Here is a 14,991-nt window from a genome sequence, read left to right as displayed (position 1 = left end):
TCGTGAAATGTCAAAGGATCTTGTGCGTGAGCTCTACATAAATCATGTTATTTTATGCAGCCATTCCTAATGCTCCATCATAGGCTCTGGATGGCAGACCTGCACATGTGCATTTGTACTAGGAACCTGCCTCGCTTGTTGTTTATTTTCCTATGGCTAAATGTAGAGGTTAGAAACAGGTTAAGACCGGTTCCAGCCATGTGAGATAGTTTTATGATTAATGACCACCTGAAAATTTTAATTTATCTCATCTCCTATACAACCTTAAAACTTAAAATGAAAAATAATTGCTGAGCGGAGTAATTACTAGTTCTCACCGAGATCCTTAACTCAAATAATAAATTTTACACCTTCTACCATCTTCTGTTTTAGGCACTAGCTGCTAAAGGAATTGATTCAATGTCACTTAGTTCATTGGAAATGTCACCTTTAGCATCCAAAAATGCCAAGGAAAGAAGAAATAAGCGAAAGAAAAAGAAATCTTTGGGGGCAGATGAATATGGGGAAGACCAAAGGAATCCCAAGTGTGACTACGACGATGGTCAGAGGAGAATGGTAAGCCACGGCCTGAAACGTAACTTATTCCACACTGCACTTTGCTGGATAGGCCAGGCTCTGAATAGGCAACTAAAGCTGAAACTTTCAGCTGTAAACAAGAATCAGATATTTAATAGAATGACTGACCTGCAGACAGTCTGTCTTAGGACAGTGGAAGGAAACATATTACCACTTTATTTTCAAAATGAATTAAAAATGCCCATTGAACATTCTTACGAATCTATTTTGTTTCAATTTTTTTTGCTTTTTTTTTTTGCTTCAAGATTACCCACAGTCTGGTTTATTTTCTTACTTTAATTTCATTCATCTGATTATATCTTTCCTATCCCTACCAGAGATAAAAAAAATCTTAGAAGAAACCTGCAAATCTTAAAAAGAAAAGAGAGGAGGAGAAAAGGAGGAAACTTGTCTCTGAGGGCTTTTTAAATGCTATACAAAGACGTTAATAACATTTTTATATTCCTTTGCTAGTTGCCTTCAAGTCAAAACTTCGTGGCACTTGTTTCTACTTTCTACTGCAGGGAAAAAAAACAAAGTGAGACTGTTGTTAAATAGGGTTTTATGTAAATGTTACTGACATGCATGAATATGAATCTGCACATGCTGTATGTATCAAATGATCATAAATAGCTTCAGATAATTTGTCTTTGCTTAACTGAGGGCAAAGTTTAAATCAGTTCATTTTGTTTTTTTGAATAGCCATGTAATGGGCTAAGTCTTTTTATATTTTGTTGTCAGTGAATTTAGGGATGTTTGGCAGCCATAAAAAGCTTATAGAAAACATGTAAGTGATGTAAGTAAATGTGACCAATTAATGACTCCCCAGCTCACAAAATTTACACAGAGCTGGATTTCTGTAAATGACATGCATTTTTTAATCTAATAGTTTTTGTTGTTGTCTCATTGGTCAAGTGGGTCGCATTACAAATTACACCTTTGTTAAAGCTAGAATTGCTCTTTAGCTTCATTCTGGATGGGTTTCAAGACACCGTGTACCAGAATGACCGTGGACTGGAGCTGTGCGTTGCCAGTTTGTTTCTTAGATTAATATTTCTTGTTTTCACTTTTTGCCCCTGGATGTCATATGCATGAGAAACATGGGAGACACATTTCAAAGCTTACAGTAAATCTTCTCTGCAAGGCTGTGTCTGGCATGGTTGGAGGGAGTAAGGCTGAGTCATCATTCAGATGCAATCTGAGCAGCTGGAAGTGTGTTGCCATCAGAAATCAGTCTCAAGGACTGTGCCATGGAAACCCAGGCATGGATTTTTGACCAGTTAAAATTTGGTAGCAATCCAAACGGCTTGTTTTTAGTTAGAAGGGGCCTGGGTTTTGTACTCTTCCTCGTACCAGTGTCACAAAATAGCAACATTACGTAACTCAGCGGTGTAAGCTACAGTGCGAAATGAAATCAGGCTTCATTTGGTTTGTCTGGTTTGTGGATGCTGTGGAGATCTGACCTCTCTTCATATATACTTGGCTCATGAGAAAGTTCTGAAGAAGCTGAAAATTCTGTACAGGCCATAAAATCAAAAGTATGTTCTGCCTAAATGCTCTCACTCCAATAATTTCCTCTTCAGATATGAGGGAAGGGGATAGACTTGAATTCCTTATGCATTTTCTGAACATCCTTTTTACTCTGCCAGGGTTTAGGTGTGTTTAGTCCTTGGCTACATCTTGCTGATGCTCTGTCAGAGTTGCACTCTCACTAGCTGACATCAGAGCGGATCGTCAAGGCTCATATTTGAGTGTGAGGGAGACTGCTGTGTACTGAGGTTACCTACCCCTTAAAGCAGCCACATGCATTGGGATAATCATTTTACAAACTAATAAACCATATCCCTCTTCTTGCTCTTGGTTTTTTTTTTTCCTTTATCACCTTCTTCCGTCGTATTCTGCTTCTTCTTCTTCTTCCCTCTTCTTCTCATTTTCCCCGCAGTTCATTTCCTGCCCTATTTCTTTATCTCTTCTTCTCCCACTGCAACGTTCCTTCCCGAGCTGTTATGAAGATGTGTGATAATGCGGTAAACTGGAGCTGGATCCCCTTCCCTGCTCCTGTCTTCCACTCCTTGTGCTGCCTTCCCAGGTCCTTTGGCACATATCAGACAGGGGGGAGTAGAAGCAAAGGAAGTATCATGCTATGAGGTGAATGCCACCTTGACCCTTCCTATTTCAGGACATCTTTAACTGTCAAGTATTAGACAAATACCTAATGGATAGGAATGTCTATTCAACCTCTTAACTTTGCGAAGGTTGAATACATGTAATTAAGTCTTTCTCTGAAGCACTTGATTTAAAATGGAACTTACTGCTCTCCCCAGACCTTCCTCACTCCTGAAAACATGTTGCAAAATGTTGTTTCTCTTTCCCCTTTTTCCTTTCTGGGGGTTTCTAGACTCTCCTTGGCATTAGTTATGGTCCCAGTGCAAACTTGGTGAAGCGCAGAACCAGCCACGGAAGCATATTCAGTTTCCGACTCCGTGGCAGAGACACTGGCTCCGAAACAGATTTTGCCGATGATGAGATCAGCACTGCTGGGGAAAATGAAAGCCACCGGGGCTCTCTCTTAATTCCAAGATCTGGGAGGCGTCCGAGCGTGCAAAGTCAAGTGAGCCATAGTTCTCACCCTACTACTCCCAACTACACCCAGACGGGCAAAAGGAACAGCTCAGTGGATTGCAATGGTGTGGTTTCCCTGATAGGAGGAGGCACCGGGGCACTCAACCCAGACCCTACTTCTCCTGCAGGGTTACTGCTCCCCCCAGTTATTATGGAAAAACCTGGGACAGGCGACCTGGTGAGTACTTTATAACTTTTGTATGTGATTCACGCTCTTGTTTCCTTCTAAATGTTGTTGGACTTTGCTGTAATTTATTTACACGATATGCAGTCTGCAGTGAGAAACCAAGACCCACCATCCTAGGCAGGGTGGGAAGACAACAGGCTTACGCAGCAATGTGCGTCTAGTGCCACATAAGAGAGGTTCATGACTTCTGGTGAGACTTACTCTTCAGAGCTGGCTGGAGGCAAATACCTAAATCTTGGGTTTGATATGAATTTTCTTTTCTTGTAGGGACACTTTTTAAGTTGGTTTCTTTTGACATTTGAATATCTGACATTGTCCGGTGCCTAGAAAATGATGTTTTTAAAATAATTCGGTGTGAGTCTTACCGTCTTGAGACTGCGTTTTCTCCCACTGGTTGCTATCTGTTTGCATCTAACCTCTGGTCTTCTGTATAGCTACTTGTGGAGGGCTGTTCTTACAGTCCAAATGTAGTTCCCAGAAGGGTTTAGCATTCAGTTCAAGTAACACCCAGGAAAGATGAGCGGATGATCAACAGACTTCAAGCCTTTTGCAGATCGCTAGGATCTTTGTTGCAAAGCACCACTGCTACAAAATATTTAATAAGGCTGTAAATAAAACTATTAAGACTGATACCATTAGGACCTAAGCACGAATTCACTTGGAAAGCCATGAGATGGTGTTTTGGAAATAGCTGCTACACAGGCAGGGCAATTTGGACAGGTTGCCAGTCTGATATGGTGGGAATTTATCTCTTTTGATGTAGATAATCTACATGGGAGCTCATCACTCTCAACAGTCTTTAAAGCAATGGAGGTCTAGTCACTACGGTCAGTGTGGGCAGGATTTATTTCATCTTAGAGATTGAAAATGGGTCAGAATAACCTCTCTCCCTGAAAGTGTCTCTTTCTGTTCACTTTAACTACAAGGAGAGCCCAAGGTGAATAACTCTATGTGCAGTGTCTTACTCATGTGCAATGTCTTAAGTCAGGTGAAATGAAGCCCATTCAGAGTAACAAGGTGCCAAAAATGGGTTACACTGGTGGGGAAATAAGCAAATGTGATTCTAACATGTATTAGGCAAGGTATTTCCTGAAGAGAAAGGTGAGTGAGATGGATCCCAGCCGTGGTGTCAGATTATCAGTAAATTGAGAAGTAGGTTTTTTTTGTTAGACTCAGGCAGCTTCTTCCCTTTCAAGCTTTGGACTGAATTTTTTTCCTCACCTATCTAGGCATTCCCTGTAGTCCTGCAAATAGACTCTCACACTGTACATGAGAGGAGGAGCCGTGCTGCGTGTGGGAAGCTGGTTGGCGTGAGAATTATCTGTTTTGTTGACAGTTTTGAGGCTATTGCTGCTTTTTCAGATGTTCACACCTTCGTTCATTTAGGACTTTGGTACTCCCATTTTTACTCTCTGCAGACAAGGAAGACCAGTCCTGAGAGCAGTCTCTAGACAGCTGAGTAACAGAAACACTATTTGTAGATAGTGGAGTTTTATCGGACTTAGCTTGGTGCAAAAAAAGCTGTGCATTAAAGGAACTGTGGAAGAAAGTTTGTGCATCTGTTTAAAAAAAAAACAAACCTGAACCAAAGTAGAAAGGCTTCAGTAGATAAGCAGTGGATGTCCCCCTATTCTCTGCAAGGAACGCAGCTTTGCAGGCTGCTGAGGCTCTCCCAGCTGTCAGAAAAAGCTTAACAAAGCCTGAGAGCACTCAACCTTTCACAGGAAATATTGGTACTTTACAGGATTGGGCCCTGAGGTGACAGGGAGGCTTTGAGCTCTGCTGGCATTTCTTTCCATTTGCCAGGTTCCTGCCTTTTAAAAAAATGGATGTTGAAAATTGAATGGCCCGGGTGGGTGAGCTCACTTGGCAGTTCCCTGGTCATCTAGGAAATAACACCCAGGCACTATAGTAACAGATGCTCATTCAGTGATGCAATGTGAAGGATGTTGTGTCTTCTGCAAAACAGGTTTGGTATCTAATCTATCCAGAAAATGTGAGCTGGAGTTAAAAGCTAATTGGCAAGAAGCCCATTGCTGTACAGATGTATTCGCTACAGGAACCGTAAGCGCTGGGCACAAACGTGCAGCCTCAGCTGTGGAGCGCAGGCAAAAGGAAATATCAAATCCAACACCTCAGTGTGCTCAGAGATAAATCAACACACTTATGGGCTTTGTGTTTAATTATTTTTGCCTTTTTCTTGTTAAAATTTGAAGTTGAGTTTGTTCTTTGTTAGCAGCTCTGGCTTCTTTTTATAGTCTCTTGATATGTTTGGGGGAGGCAAAAGAAAGATGTTGCAGGGTGAAGTTGAAGTTACCTCATTAACCCCACTGACCCTGCTGCTGTTATTTATTTTGTACGAGTGTAAGCCCATGGTGAAAAAGGACCCACTTGTGCTATCTGTTGTATCTTCCCTGAACAAGAACTGAAGGACCAGTCCATGAAAAGGCATCACTGTAATATGCGTTAAGCCCTAACTTGCAGCTTCCTGAGGTGTAAGCGTGTCTTCACTCATGTAAGCGCAACGTCTGAGTTGATGGAGCTGGCAAAACACATTTCACAGCATGAGGTTTTGACGACACGTTTGTTTAGGTCCCTCTGTGATGCTCGGTAGTATCAGATGAGCATAACACAGACCTGTCTGATTGCTACTGAGGGGGGAGACCACTAAATTCTGGTTTGGGGAAAGCTTGGAAGAGCACTTCTGATATAAAAGGCAGAGTAAGCATCAAACAAGATCTGACCGTCTCTGGTTTTGAGTTTCCAACCTGCAGCCCTTAAGCAGACCATAGTTTCAGCAGATTATTTCAAACTGGGCCTTCCTAAGGTTTCTCAGGGAAAGCACAAAAAGTCACTAGCCACTTTTGAGAATTTTTGCCTGATCAGTTTTAGCAACATTTAGCCTGAAGATTTTACCCCAGGCAAAGTAGTTGGGACCACGATGAACAACTTTCATGCCTCTGGGTCATTGCAACTGCTACCCCCTGTCCCAGCCATAGGCCGTTTGCCCACAGGACTGGCTGCAGGTGGCAGCCGAGCTGACATGAAGGCATCTGTGCAGCTTGTGCCCTCTCCCATGAGAGAGGTGGCTGCAGCAGATTATCCCACTATCCAGGCTGGTGACTCAGATGAGCGGTCTCCTGACACTTGGCTGCAGAAGAGCATGTAAGCCAAAGAAGCCAGTTTCAAATGCTCTTCAGATGGCCCTGGCTGCTTGGCACAGATGGGTATCAGTGTGTTTCTGTGAGAAACCAAGTGTGCTTACACTTTCCATCTCTTCCCCCTAATCCCTAAATCCAGCTAGTGAAACAGGAGAGATTTCAAGTAATCTCAACAGACGGTGCTTAGGCCCATCAGTCATGTCAGCTGGGGTAGTCTGACTGGTCAGCAGGCTTGCTGGCCATGGATGGCATGGTCCGTGCAGAATGGCATCTGTCCATGCGATCTTCTGCATCAAAGCGGTCCTGCCAAGTCACCAGGGGCTTCGGCGCACAGCCTGAGCAAGAGGAGGGACATCCTATCCCATGCAGGGAACCCATGCATCTCTGCATACTTTGCTACACCCATTGATGTTCCCATGCCACATAAGAGCGCCCGCAAGGAGTGGTGGCACCACTGTTGGGGAGCTGCCCTTGGCAGCACAGAGAGTTACACTGCAGTGTTCAAGCTAGAAAGCCTGTTGAGGTCATATGAAGAGCAAAGCAGCGCAATACGAAAGTATGATCTGCAAACGCCCTCCACAGAGGTGGCTCTGGCTCAGGCAGTCTTCACCTGGATGTGAAGAGCAACAGGCGTTCAAGTCCGAGGGGTGCAGGGAGCTTGTCCCAAGAAACCCATGCCAAGTCCTAGTCACCCTCCTGGAAATCTCCAGTGTATCCTGCAGAGGACTGAATCAGGGCTGGTCCTGTTCTCCTACCAGTTTTCTTCAAGTAGTAAGAGCTGCAGCTGCTGATTTCATCAAGCTTACCCCAGTGTAAATAGGACACAAGCAGGACTTGGTGACTATGCTTAAAGTCCTAATTTTTTTTGGCTTGACCTGAGACTGAGAGGTTTGAAAAATGATATGTGTTTATGCTTCTGCTGATTGCTGGGCTGGGAGTTTGGGCTTTCACCTTTTTTAGAGAAAGTCTATACATTATGTAAGTAACTTCAGGGCACACTACAACCTAAAGTTTCTGCACATTCCTGTAGTATTTATTTGTAGCTATGTATTGCTCTGTTGTGTCTTGGTGTTTCTTAGTTAAAAGGTTAGAATAATATCTCTCTTCACAAGGTATTGATCTGTTTGAACAGAATTGGATTAAGTTAATGAGCTGTTATCTGGAGCTCAATTCATCCATGGGATCTGATGAAGATGAGTAAGATGTCACCTGTGGTTGTCAAGAATTTCTTGAGGGTTAAGAAATACACATGACAGCATCCCCTCTTGCCTCCTAAAGCCAACTGGAGCCTTTTCTGTGACCTAGCAGGGAAATCGCAAGGTTTTTAGTTTAGCCTGGCTTTCCAATTATTACGGAGATTAGAAGTGGCAGAGAAATGGAGGCAGGACTGAGGAGGTCGTTGTTTGCAAGTGGGCAGCTGGCTGCTAGCTGGTGGTCCCCACTGCTTCGGTCTCCCTGGGGCACCTGCTCACCAGAGCTTCCCATCAGCCCAGGAGCAGAGCGGGGCCACCTATGACATGGCTTCGGGATGGGCAATGAGGCCAATGTTGGAGCTACCCAGGTTCTCCCTCTTGCACATACAACCTTTCCGGAATATCCTCTTGGTTGCACATGTTTTTTCTTTTAGGAAACTAGAAATGCCAAGTATTGCTAGCTTGACAGGAGTGTAAACTAGTGAGGAGTGAGCCCTTAAGGAAGGCCAGGCTGCTTATCGAGATGCCAAACTAAGGATTTAGAAACTTATCTTTAGATAAACTTTTTTTTGTCTTTTTTATTAAAAAAAAAAGACCTTGGCTTTTGTTGCCGCTAAGCATAAAACTGTTTTGCTGACCACATTGGTTTAAGGTTTTCTTGTTGACCCCAAAACAGCCCTGAGGTAAAATTTCTTTTTTTCCCTTCTTGCTTTGCCACAGGACTGGTGAAAAGGGAAAGTGTTAGCAGTTTCCATGTTCAGAAAAAAGGTCGACAAAATAAGTCATCCAAAAATCGCCACCGATAAGTTATATGGACAAAAGCTAGCTAGCTCCCTGCCGCTGTCGCACAGAGAGTTGTCACCGTGGCTGTAGTTTCTGTTCATTTCAAACTTTGCTTTAGCACATCTTAACTGTGAAGCATTCAGATTTGACACAAATATTGCAAGTTGCTCCAGTTTACAGTGCATCTCTTTAAATAATCAAGCATGCACAAAATTAAATGGCTTCTTTTTAATGCTGTGCGCTATTATGGTCACCTTCAATCTCATTAAATATTTGTGCTGGTGCCTTACTGGCTCCATTGTTCACGGTGTGGCCTGTCCACCTCTTTTTATGCTTGAAAAGATTTTTACTGTACAAGGAAAATTAAACCTGTCCCAGTTCCCAAATGTGGTCTTTAAAATGCTGCCATGTATAAGCCCATCTTCACATAACAGTTTTGACATAGTGCAGAACTGTAGGCACTCAGAAGAAAATAATTCTGCAGTGTTATGCATACTCATTTACATGTAAATTACTCAATAGTATATTTGTCCCTATAGAATTTAGCTAATCCAAAGGAGAAACATTTCCAGTCAATCAGGGAGAAACACAAATAATCTCGTCCTGCTGGAGGTGCCTGTGTTTAACTCCATTGTGGTTTCTCATCTGGATCCTAAGGAGACTCCTTGCATAACTGTAGGGACTGTTGTTATTTTTCCTTAATTTCTGTAGAAACGTAAGTACAATGAACAACTGCGCCTGTGTGTATTCTCTCTGTAATGATAATAGCCTTTATGCTGCCTTGTTTGTCCAGTTCCTGGAACTGCTCTCTATCTCAGAGTGCAAAAACTGCCAGTTCCTTGCGTGACTGTTAGCTATCTCTGTTCTAAAATAAATAATAATAAAAAACCCCCCTCATATGTCTATTCTTTACAAAGAACAAAAGCTCATAAACTTCCCTAAGTAACTTCAATAATTTTAAGCAATTCACCTGGATGCAAACTTTCTTTCCTGGAAAAATACTTTATAGTAAATAGCAAGCTGACTATGTGATAGATTTACTGCTCTGTTGGGAAAGAGATCACCTCCTCCTGCAAGAGCACAGGAGTATTCCTTGCACCCCGGCATTGCCTGCCAGACGCTGTGTCCTGGCTCTGGGGATGAACCTCCGCTGTCTGCCTGCTGCTGAGCGGCGGGCTTCGGGCTCTGCCCTCCGGCGGGGGCACACGCAGTTGGGCGAGTGGGTGGCTATCACCCATGGTAGCATTTGCTCTGAACGCGGGCCAGCAGCAAATTGCACCACCTCGCCTCTCCAGAGATGAAGGAAGGAAGGAGCCATGCACATGTCTCCTTCAGAAATACCCCTTTGCATGCGGAGGATGGCACACTGCAAACAGTCCCCTTGACTCCAGCAGGACTCCTGAAGTCTTGGGGACCGCTTCTCATGACACAGGTTGCAGGATGGAGGATGCTGGGCTGCAAAGAAAAATAGAGTGGCTTAAAAAACTTGTTGGGTTGGGAATATCACATCAAACCTAGGGAAAAAGTCAGTTCCCTGCTATTTTTTTTACGAAGGATATGCCAAACCTGTTTAACTTGGACTTTTCATTTACCCTGGTTTAGCTGAATCAAAAAATAGGAAGAATGAATCTCTGAATGTTTTTCCTTTGACTTTTTACCTCTGCAGTGAATTCTCTTTGCACCTATGAGTAAAAGGCGGCTTTCAGATAAAGGCCACCAACCCATAACTTCTGCAAAAGCACTTCAGCATGCACAAACAGGAATATAGTATCTTTCTTGACAGTCAGAAAACTGGTACTTCTGGGGATGAGGTTGTCTAAAGACATGCTACTGGTATGTCCTAAGCTTTGGGTCAGATGAGATGGGGAGATGGTACAGTTTAAAAAGAGTTAGACGATGCAGAGGAATTTGAAATTTGAGATTTTCTTATGGTTCATTCTAAAGACAGAGGGAACTGGAAGAGTTGGGTTTTTATTTGGCTTGTTTTTTCCTTTTTCTTTGCTTTTACTTTTTTAGTTTATTCTACTTAGAAATTTGTCTCCCTCAGGTTTTTTATCTCCGTGTCTAGTTATTTCTTTTCAGTCCTATGTATTTGTTATGTACTCCAAACTGGTACGAATGATTATGCAATTTTGTAGATGCTTTCTTCATTAATAAAACATTTGTTGTTTCTTTGTTTTTTATTGGATGCTTTTGAGGTGAAGGGAATCAAGCGAACTAATGCATCTGAAATACTGTTCCTGGTTTCCCCAGCTCCTGAGCCAAGGATGGAGTGTTTTCTTGTTAAGTTGTGCACAAGTAGGAGTCTCTTTGAATAGGTTCTGATTACACCTCTCCTTTTGAGATGACTGCATCAGTAACTCAATGGACAATGAGCCAATTGTTTTAACAAAAGAGAATATTTTAGAGAACAAAAAAAAAAGCCATTTTGAAGCATTACTGCTTTCCTGGCTTAGCTAATGTTTTAAGTGCTTGCTTTAAAAGTCCTTATTCTTCTCTGGTCTTGCAGTGATTGTTATTTTTAACTGCAGTACTTTGAAGGGACCTGGGACCAGTATCCTGGCTATTATTTTCAGTGTCAACCAGTGGCCAAGCAGCTTTGTCCTTTGCGACCATCTGACAAGGGGATGTCCCCTGCCCTGAAGAGGTCACACTCCAGAGAGACAGCTCAGAGAGCTTCAGTGCTTTTTTCCTGCCGTTCTCATGGAATTGCCTTTCTTGAAGAGCAGTTTCAGCAGAGAAAGGGCGAAGAGGAGGGATCCTGAGTCCCTCTGGGTGCATGTCCCAGGCACAGACGGCAGAGCTGTGGAGCTGCTGCCCATAGCACGTCTTGGTTGGCATGCTGGGTGCAGCTTGGGGTGGTTAGGGCTGTTTCAGACCCAAACGATGAGAAGATCCAGAAGACTGAATCTGATTCCTGTAGCTGATTTGACTATGGAGAAACAAAAGCAGCTACTCTGACATCTGTATAAACCAGGGGTTATCATCTTCATAGGGATTTCTTCTCCTTTCACATTTCCTTGAGATATATTGCAAGAGCCATCAGGACCCATCTATCTACAGTGCATCTCTCTTGCTTACATAGTGTCTCAGACCTCACAGCCTGTATGCTTGGAGGAGCAGGACAGAGGCTGTTAAAACATTTATTTTGGGAGGCTGAGTGTCTCGACCAAGAGGTCTGCGACAGAGAATGATGTTGTACCGGGCTTTCCCAGATCCTTACACCTCAACCACCACCTTTCCTTCTACCTGTGGGAGAGCTGGAGGAGTAAAGCAAGCGGGATTTGTCTCTGTATGAAGTGGGAGCTTGTAATAATAAAAGTCTTAACATCTTGCTCCTGTGAGCTGACAATAAAAAGTATTTAATACAGTCTGTGTCTGCAGCTATACTGTGTTTCTGGCTGACTTCAGAAACGCAAGCCCTCAAAAAGCATAAAACTAATTTAAAATGAAACATTAAATAAAGACAGTTTGGGAGTTCTGTTTTTCTGGTATTTGATTTCTTTGAGGTTTTTTTAAGCTTTTCCTTGAGAAACATGAGAACAAGGGAGTTTGGATTATTTTTTATTTTTCCTGAGAAAAAAGAAGATGAGATTCTCCCCTAATTATGGAGCTTCAGAATCCGTGACACCAAAGATCACCAGAATGACAATATGTTCCTGAGATTTGGCAGTGTTTCAGAACAGGAAAAAGCATATGTTGAGGAGTCAGTTTGCTTGGTATGATATCAGAGGCCTGTAATGGAGCTGTTACCCACACCCCTTTTCCTCTTCTAGCAGTATAATTAAACAGTTAACACATTTCAGAAATAATGGAATAATTAATGTAATTAAGCAGGGCTTCTTTCACAAGGAAAGAGCATGGTAAAGCAGCACTGCTGTTTCTCCGGCATCAGAAGCGTCCCTTTATTTTCACCTGCGTCTTTCACCTGTTTACATGAAGGTAAAGGGCAAGGCAAAGTTTCCAAAATTGCTCAAAGTGCCATTTTCAAAAGCAGTACCCCATCACCATGTGTCTAATTGGGAAATTAGCGAGCTTTGGACTTTTCAGATGGGAAAAATAGTGCTCAGGCAATTTTGAAAATGCTACCCCCTATCTGCCTTGTTTTTATTCTGCTGATCCAATGTGTTCATTTAAACAGACCTCTCCCTCGGACGAGGCAAGCAAGAAGCAGCTTTTAATGCCCCACCGCCCGTCGGTGGACCACTCGGATGAACCCTTTCAGAGGCAGAGGGCAGTGAGCGCTGTCAGCATCATCACCAGTGCCCTGGAAGGTAAGATGCGTCTTTAGTTCCCCGACTCAAAGCCATATGCATGTTGATTGGTGGGAACAAAGTGACACACAAGACCCTAATATTAAACTCTTGTTGTTTTGCAAGAAGGCGTTATAGATGGTTATTGCAACCCCTATAACAGAGGCAACGCTGTAACAGAAGGCAATATAATCACTGTCTTACCCATGGACTTGTAAAAATCCTGACAAAATGCTGGCCATATAATCAAAATTGGATCTGGTAAGGTTTTGTGCCCCCATGGCATTTGATTTACACAGGGCTAACCAAGATGCAGGGTAGTGGAGCACCAGACTGTTTGGGTGACTGTACATAGGTTTATATCTCATCTCTCTGGAGCTGATGCAAAGCCTGGCATGTGCAGTCACCAGCTACGTGCAGAACTTCCAAGTTGTGGGGGTGGAAAGTCTCCTCCTTGCAGAGCAGCTAGTGGGACACAACAGTTTGGTGGGTATTTGAATCCCACCGTGAAATTTAAGGATGCTCAAAGGACCCATTTGTCCATGCAAATATTTCTCAGCAAATTTTTCCATTGCTCATTAGACTTCTCATTAGGTATGAGAGGATTTCCCTTCCCTGTCTTTCCATACACAGAAACTTTGCATTTCCCTTTTACAAATTTATTGATAAGACAACTCATAGCAAGACATCACATTTCTGGGCTCTTTACATGCAGCATGAAAGGGTTTTTTACAGTTCCTCGTGTCTCCTACATTGTAAATTGAGACAAGATAGGAGGTAGCAACTAAGAGTATAGAAAAATGTCTGTCAAGAACGCAGTGTGGAGCAAGGGAAATTTTGGATTCTCCTGCAGCCTTATTCTCTGTGTTACTGATGAGTAGGAAGGCAAGGCAGGACAGAGGGACTTATCTGGGAGATGCCTTACAGAAAGGGACTGAACCTAGCTCTTTGGAGACAGCCCAGCATGAAACCACAAAGCCCTTCTTCCTCAGATTTTTACCATCCCCTGTGGTTATATTCAGCAGTATTGTGGCCAGAACAGGTATATATATGTTTAAATAAATAAAGAGTTGTATTCTTAATAGGTAATCACTTCAATGTATTCCAGTGTTTAGTGTAGTCTGCAAAGGTTTTGTGTGTTTTCTGTGGGGTTTTTAGCAATTAGCTTTGTGATTGATTTGCTTCTTTGTAATGTGTTAAGAATGCCTAAAAGGCCTGGGCTGGATGACTTCTTATTTATTTAATGGTACTTTCTATTACTTTTTACCACAGAAATAGAGATCATCAAGTCTAGGGTAACTCACAAAAGCTGGCAAAAGGACAGGGAAATAACATGTGGCTGAGGCTGAGAGGGATGAAATTACCCCTTTTAGCAGCAACCTGGACTTAAAGGGGCTTATGTCAAGTGTGGAGCCTCAGGGAAAAGAGTCACTCATCTCATGTGTGTCCATCGTGAAGGTCCCCAAATTAATAATAGTGGAATAAACAGGTTTGGTTAGAAGTGATTATGAGGAGTATGGATATAGATAGATGTGTTCTGGATTTACCTGGAAAATCAGATCCTTTAGGAAGTGACTGCCCTAAACTCTTTATTGCTTTCAGAGGTGGGTTTCTAAAAAAATGCAAAATTAGGATTTTGCATTGAGATTGTTTGGGGTGGGGATGGTTCTCACATCATTTTAGGCACTTACCTGTAAACCCTCTGTTTGGAGGCTGGAAAGACATAGTTATTTCTTGGCAGCAATTTGGTTTCCCAGAGATCTTGGAGCAGTGTAGATGTTTGTGCAAAACCTGTGCATGTAGGACATCATCCGATATTTTGAAAGCTTGCTAGAAGACACCTAATACCGCAGTTCTGTTGTCCAATGAAGAAAAATGCACAGAGAATGCATCCTGACTTGGGAGATGAGGCTGTTTATAAACTGATTGAAATAACAGCCTTGGCTGAAGTTTTCCTGTTATCAGTGTAGGTTCTAATTATATAGACTAAAACCGTTATACAGCATTCCATGCCCATAAAGGAATCAGAAAAGGAAAGCATTAAGCAATTCCGCTAATCATTATCATTCAGCCATTAACTGTCTTTTTTGGCTTTCTTTTTCACCGTTTAACGCAAATTATACTTATGAAGCTATTTCAATTCTTTTGTGCTCAAGTAAAATGAACCTATAAAAGTTGTATTGTAGGTAATATTTAAAAAGCACCTTTAAAAAGCACACTGGAGCTTTAGTGGCATT

The 14,991-nt window shown here is 42.5% G+C and overlaps 1 protein-coding gene across 3 annotated transcripts in view; it reads left to right on the top strand.

The window, feature by feature from the left end:
- SCN5A (sodium voltage-gated channel alpha subunit 5) overlaps nt 1-14,991 on the top strand; it is a 175,662-nt gene that overhangs the window by 59,867 nt on the left and 100,804 nt on the right. For all 3 annotated transcript variants that reach the window (XM_050891806.1, XM_050891805.1, XM_050891807.1), the window contains exons 10-12: nt 373-555; nt 2,954-3,355; nt 12,643-12,775. In XM_050891806.1, the coding sequence (XP_050747763.1) occupies nt 373-555; nt 2,954-3,355; nt 12,643-12,775 (718 nt within the window). The remainder of the gene's footprint in view (nt 1-372; nt 556-2,953; nt 3,356-12,642; nt 12,776-14,991) is intronic.

This window comes from Gymnogyps californianus, chromosome 2 (genome assembly GCF_018139145.2).
Source record: "Gymnogyps californianus isolate 813 chromosome 2, ASM1813914v2, whole genome shotgun sequence".
Classification (NCBI taxonomy): Eukaryota; Metazoa; Chordata; class Aves; order Accipitriformes; family Cathartidae; genus Gymnogyps; species Gymnogyps californianus.
The sequence above is the reverse complement of the archived record's forward strand: the minus strand, read 5'-3'. Positions and strand labels throughout refer to the sequence as shown.